The following is a 6,966-nucleotide window of genomic DNA, read 5'->3' as shown; positions in this document are numbered from 1 at the left end:
AAACTGGAAAAAGCCCCCGTCTAAGTGAGGCTGTTGCCCCTGCAACATGTTGTCTGGTCCCACTCTTTTTTGCATTTCTATTTGTCATGTCTTGTCCAATTCCTTATTAACCCTGGGCTTCACAGCCCTCGTTTGTACCGAGCTATGCATGACTAGAGACCCTTCCTCTACATCTGTGTTCGGGCTGCCTCCGCCTGTGTAAGCAAAGCAATAAAGCTGAAAGCAAAACAGCAGAGCGTCCCCGCGTGTTGCTGCAAGCGTGCCTTCATCCTAGCTCTGAGCAAACACCCAAGTTGACGTGATGTGGTACAGAGGACCTGAGCATCCATTCCTTGCATGACATATGGCCAGGTTGCTCCAGGGGGCAGATGGAGGGATGGCTGCAGAGAGGCAGGTGTGTCCTGGGGGTGGAGAGCCTAAAGGAGCTGCTGCTCAGCTGCCTTTGCCATTTAGCCGAGGTGAATCCATTGCTCCCTGCGGGCAGCGATGTGACATCCCTGTGAGAGATGTCTTCAGAGGGGGGAGAAGTCTGGATGAACACAACAGCACAGCCGACCTGAACAGATTCCTCACAGCATCCATCTGCTCCGGGTGTTTTTCATGTCTGCTGTGAAAAGAATAAACAGCTGCTTAACACTGAATGGGAGGGATTTGTCCTATTTAACCTCACTTAGTAATGATCTCAGAAGCAAGGGGAATGCGGAGCATGCTAGGAAGATCCAAAATCCTTATTAACTATGGAAGTCTCCAAAGGAAGGAGTGGAGATATATTAAACCCAGGAAAAATGATGATTCAGGTACATCCAATCCCAGCAACAACTGGGAGGCCGGAGATAAAAAGCTGACATGCAAAACGTGCAACAAACGGAGCCAATCTCAAACTCCGATTGAGTTCAGGCAGTTCAAGGTACGAGGTCCTCGGGCACTTGGCCAGACGTGCACATAGGAATGTGGGTAACTCCGAGGGCATGAGCAGTCCGGTGAAATCAGTGGGGTTTATTAGGGGGTTCAGACGCGCTGGACCACCAGGCAAGCCCAGGACTCAGCATCCCGCAGGGAGGGTGATGCTCAGCCTGTTTTTCACCGTGCTATCTTTCACTTGTGACCTATCAGCAAAATCAGCACACGATAAATGCACCCGCACCTCCTGCTCTGTGGCCGGTGACAAGCAACACGCAGAGACCTCACTGGAAAATAAAACGTCATTCCTCTGGGACACCCCAGAATTTCACAATTTGCTAAGCGCTGAATCAGAAAAACCAGCGTTTCAAAACTATCCCCAGAATGTACATCACAAAAATGATTCGTTTTAAAAGTGCTAATGACAAAATTAAATGTATTGGACACAAAGTACACCAGTCTGCTTTATTACTGGTAAAACACATTAGCAATAGTAAGTTCTGACCTACCTCAGGACAGCTGTGGACACGCAATGGAAGAGTCAAGACCTAAATTTCATCACCTATCCGTCAAAACCCCATTCCATCTGAGACGTTCCTCAAAACATTTCATTTTCCAGAGAACTCCATTTTTCTTGTAAAATAGGTCTAGGTTAGAGATTTGTCCAATAGCTCTTTGCTTCTTATTAGCTCTGGCTTAGGGTCTAAAACCACCAAGACCCCACCACCCTGCTGTAGACTGTCCATCAGCTCCCACCTTTTCCAGCATCAACAAAAAACTGACCTCCCAGTTCGGGCAGGCACTAAGCCCTGTTAGGGACGTGTTAAATATATGCTTTTTTCTGAATAACAGTACTTTTGGCATCAGGAGTATCAAATTTGAAGTTAAGAGGGGTTTTTTGGTTCATTTTAAGGAGAACACGAAATTATCCCACTGACACAAATACCTGTCTAAGAGTCCTGAAAGCCTGGGAGGTGTTGGAAGAGAAAAGGTCTTTTATACACCATACGAGGAGCCCAGCTCCTCTAAGATTAAACACAACAGAAGTTCCATCACCCTATATAAACGGTGACAAGGATGGGCACAGAATTGGGTAAGAAGCAGGAGGACAGAGGTCACCCTCTTGGGTAACAGCTTTTAAAAACCTACCCAAGTCCTGTCTTATGAAAGCATCTTCAGGGAAAACCAAGCCCTTGGAGAAAAGGGGGTTTCAGTGCTGCCAAGAACGTGCTTTGAAACTCACGGCTTTGTCTTGGGAACGGCAGCAAAGCACGGGAAAGCTGGCAAGAATGCCAACGTACGTGCGCACGGCCGAAATGTGACGTACCTTTTCCTACATTGATACCCGAACGCTGCCCTACGTCTTACGCGGCCCCGACCATCCTGCACTGCCCCAGCCCCTGCGGGGGGGATTACAGACTGTTACAGGACACCAAACCGCACTGTAATACTCTAATTTTAATAATAACTCCAATCTACCATAAAATTACAGCTTCCCAAGGGTATTATTATCCCACAGGTGGGGTATAATTTGCACAAGTATAATTTAATCTTGAAAAAAAGCTCAAAAATGAAGTATGGTTAGTAACAAGCCTTCGTACGCACTTGTATGAGTATCCCCAAGGTGTTACCAGCACTAATTAATTAGGCTCCTACACCCAGTATGATCTTACCTTGCAGATAGGCCAGATGAGCCACTCACCCAAGGCTGCGTGACAAGTTCATGCTCTGAAGGCTCTCGGCAATGTCTCCGTCGTGCTCGTCAAGGCAGCATCCTTCCTCCAAAACCAAAAGCAGGGGTCCAGGTGGCACGGCTGGCATCCTCCTTCTTCGTTCTCTGTACTGGGAGAGTTCAGGGTGAATACAGGAATCAGCTGGTTTCTAATTAATTTACCATTAAAAGATTAAAAAAAAGGAAGATTGCAGAGGTAATTACAGCAAAAGCTGCCTAGGGCAACCAGATGAAGATTCAACATGAATCGACCTCTCAGCAGAGAGGCTTCCGCTTTTATTTTTAATTAAAATCAAGCAAAGTTGAAATGAAAGTCATTCATGGAAGACAATTAATAAGAAAAATGTTTTATCGTGGTTTTTCTCAATGGAAGTCATAGTTTATTGAACAGACTTTTTTTTCGTGCAAAAATTCATTTTACAAATGAATATTCTGTTTGTGGTTGGGTTTTTTCCAACAAAAACCTGGGTAATATAACAAAAAGACTCCTTAATAAGCAGTTACCAAAAATAAAACACTCTACAAGGACACCAGACAAGCCAAGATCTGGAGGATGTGGAGATCTCGCCGCTCTGCACCTGCATTTCACCATTTTTGTAGCACTTAGGTCTTCTTCTGTCCTTCTGTGAGCGAAAGCCAGACCCAAACCCCATTGACCTCAGGGCCAAGGTGCCGAAGGAACTGCACAAAAAGCATACAAAATAATCCCTGGTATTGCGGTACCAAGCTCAGAGGCCGTACAGATCTCAGCTGTCCCCAATCCGCTCATAGTGAGCTCTGCTACCAACAGCACTTCTGTCCCCATCCTCAAAATTTCATTCTGGTACTATTTTTATGTGTACGTCTGTGTATTATACGTATATAAATTCAGACCTATGAAGACACGTATTTATATAAAAATACACCTTCCCATTAACGCATATGTATGCTTTATAGCTACTCTAGGTTTTTTAAAATCTGAAATACAATCAGCCTGTAAAATAACTTTACGGTCTGGATTAGCTGGAACCAGCCAGTGTCTTGAATTGCCACATGGCAACTGCTATTTCTGGGTTAAAATGATAGGTAAGGGGATGATAAGTTAAATAACCCGTTTGAGGACGTGAAGGTACAGCTGGGCTTGGCCAAAGATGAATCAGGACAATGTCCACAAAGGGTGTCTCCTTTCTGTAGCTCCGTCAAGGACCCTATAAAAGCACTCAGGTCCTCCGATCATTCCGCACGGCTTCACAGGAATCGCACTTGATCCCGTTGGTGATTTGGGTAAGTGACTCCTTCTGAAACGTGCCTTTTGCTGGGCAAGGACATGTTCTTTCTGTAGGATTCAAGTTGGGTGGCAGCGTCATTCTTGCCGCAGTATTTTCTGAAAGGCTTTTGCATTTACATCCAGCGAAGGGTTGCTGTGTGTTATTCGGGATACCCGCACGCTGTCATGCGTCCGTGTGTAGAGGCAGCTTTTCTCAAAGGGAAAATGGGAGAGGGAGCCAGGTTTTGTGCCTCACTTTGGTCTGGAGTCAGCTCCCAGCCAGAACGAACAGATTGGAGAAATTTTCTGTTTTCTACAGAAATACCAAAAAGCAGGATTTTGTATGCAGAGGTGCGCACATCTGTTCATGCGTATGTGCATGTTATAGCCGCAAGCTGAGGTCTCAGCGTTGATGTACGTGATGGCAGGCTTGGGGATCCTGCAAGGAGGAAGGAAGGAGGTGGCACGTGAGGCTTCCAGGCACAAAGCTCCAACAGGAGCATCGCTTTCTGCCAAGTCTCAGTAAAATTAAACAAGTAGCTCTGCCCTAGGTGATCGGACAGTTCCTCTCTGCCCAAAATCTATTCGCCAATGAGCCGATGCTGTAAGGAAAGCTTTAGCAATTGTTTTGCATTACTGCTGGTCACAGGAGTATCGGTCACAGAGCTTGTTTTAACTCCCTGTAAGCTCCCTCTCTGTCTCTGACCCAGATAGATCTTGTCTCAGACTATGCCAGCGCTGCGTTAGACATCCTCTAACCTGCGTCACAGAGGACAGTGTACCTCGGTGCCAGGCAGAGATAGCAGTGTGGGTCCTGGAAACATAAGTACCTGGTATAGCCCCATAGGGATGGGTTCTTGGGGCATCTCTTGAGTCACCATCCCCAGTTCCCTCCCTGTGACCCATAAATGCAGGCACCCTGCCATCCCCTATCAAACATCATTCAAATACGTCAGTAGACAAGTTGGAAGACACTCCCCATCCCACTAAAACCCCTGAGTATTTGAATTTCTTCCCAGTGCTTTGGTGAAACAGAGCTCGCCGTGGCACAGGAACAGACACACCACACGTGGTACCCAGCGTCCCATCAACACACCACCCTGACCCCAGCATTTCTCCCTCCTCTTTCCATGCTCAAAGGCAAGCAAATCTCCCATCCTTAGGTCTGCTCCTTTTCTTGCAGGCTTTCTTGAATCTGCAGGAAGATGTCTCACTTCTTAGACAGCATTTCCACCATCATCAGCGTCTTTCACAAACATGCAAAGGAAGACGGAGACTGTTCCAGCCTCAGCCGAAGGAAGATGAAAGAGTTCATCCAGAGGCAGTTTGCAGATGTCATAGCTGTGAGTGCCGCTGCGAGGGGGAGGGCGTGAGGCCAAGATTGGAGTGCAGGGACTGCAAAATCTCCTTCTAGAGAGGGAATGGTTCTTAAGACAGCGGGATGGGAAGGCTTACAACAAAGAGGAGCAGCAGTCGCGTTCCTTCGCACCGACTGCTTCGATAACTCTTCCAATCCTTTTTGCCATGAGCAAGTGGGCAAAAGCTGGAGGATGAACCATGGGGAGGTACGGTTTTCTTTCAAAGGCAGGAGGGAAATGTATTCAGTAGAGGGATACAGCATATCCCAAAGAGAGGAGAGTTGGTTAGCTGCAGCCAGGGAAGAACCAGGAAAACGGAGAACAAAGACATGGAGTTGTTGCTGAGCTATAAAAGTGAAGGTGTGAGAGATGGAAGGAGAAATGATTGCAGTTATCCCTGTCTTTGCACTTCTCTGACAAGGAGCAGGAAGGCTAAAATCCTTTTTTTGCTTCCCTGTGTGTGTTTTCCCTGCAGAAGCCATATGACCCTCAGACGATTGACAAGATTCTGCAGTTTCTGGAGTGGGATGATGACGGGGAAATAGATTTTAATGAGTTCCTGCTTTTGGTGTTCAGAGTGGCTAAGGCCTGCTACTGGTACCTGCCAAAGGGACCATGCCTTCTGCAAAGAACAAAGCTGACAACCAGTGGCCAGTCACTCCGAGAGTCTGAAATTAAGAACAGAGGGAGCCATCGGCAGCTCCAGGAGGAGGAACACCAAACCGATGACCGTAACGATCATCCCCACTGTGAACCTGAGTTGCAACGAGACACCAGGGTCAACGAGCTCGAAACACTAGAGAAAACGGGGAGTCATCGCCAGCAACACAACACACAAAGCAGAAAGGATGCAAAACGAAGCAGCGAACGAGGGGAGCCAATCCCTCGGGTATACGAAGAACGAAGCCAAGAGCCACGCGACCAAGGGAACAGTCAGAGAAGACGTCAGCCACCAGAGCCAGACAGACGTGGAGATGTACAACTCTACAAAAATGGCAGTTTGCGAGGACGTGAGCCCGGACTGCAGGGAGATGAGAGGCAAAATCAAGAGGGGCCTCAGCCAGAACTGGCAGACGTGAAGAGTCGCAGCAAAACCTGTGAACCTCAACCACTGCAAAACCGGTGGAGTAGCCATCAGTCACATGAGCCAGCACGACCGGCGTATGATCAAAAAAGCCAGCGGCCACAAGAAGCAGATAGAGCAAGTCACAATCAGCCACGTAAACCTGAATTACTCACAGAAGAGAGAAGCCGCTACCACCTACGTGAGCTGGAACAAAAAGCACTTGAACACAGCAGCCACCAGCCACGTGAGCCTGAACGTCTGGACTCAAGACACCCACATCAGGCATACATAGAGGAACCGCTAGACCTTGACCACAGGTACTACGAGATCGATGAGTCAGAAAGAGGTACATACGAACAAGGAAAGAACCAGGACCATGAGCTTCAATATCAAGAAAGTAGGAGACACATCGATCATGTTCAGGAGTGGGAAGAACTAGATGAAGCAACTAGGAAAGAGCCCATGCGGGAGAGGAGGATGGATCGCCAACGGGAACTGGAGCTGGAGGGCTATGAGCACCGCAGTGGCCAGACACGCGAAAGGAAAGACCAAGGTGCCACAGCCACCCAGAGAGAGACACGTGAGGGACGGGACTATCAAACACGTGAGCCCAGAGACGATGGAAGGAGACAACATGAGCCAGTGAGGTACGAAAGGACAAGAG

The 6,966-nt window shown here is 47.7% G+C and overlaps 1 protein-coding gene across 1 annotated transcript; it reads left to right on the top strand.

The window, feature by feature from the left end:
• Positions 1 to 5,083: 5,083 nt before the first annotated feature.
• Positions 5,084 to 6,882, top strand: LOC104165739 (trichohyalin-like; the record flags this gene model as incomplete). The annotated part of the gene is made up of 2 exons (XM_009705458.1): positions 5,084 to 5,221; positions 5,712 to 6,882. Coding segments are annotated over exons 1-2 (1,309 nt in total), but the record flags the coding sequence as incomplete, so codon positions are not given.
• Between the last annotated feature and the right edge of the window lie 84 nt (positions 6,883 to 6,966).

This window comes from Cariama cristata, unplaced genomic scaffold (genome assembly GCF_000690535.1).
Source record: "Cariama cristata isolate BGI_N322 unplaced genomic scaffold, ASM69053v1 scaffold45058, whole genome shotgun sequence".
In the NCBI taxonomy this organism is placed as follows: domain Eukaryota; kingdom Metazoa; phylum Chordata; class Aves; order Cariamiformes; family Cariamidae; genus Cariama; species Cariama cristata.
This window is presented reverse-complemented; position numbering and strand designations above follow the sequence as displayed.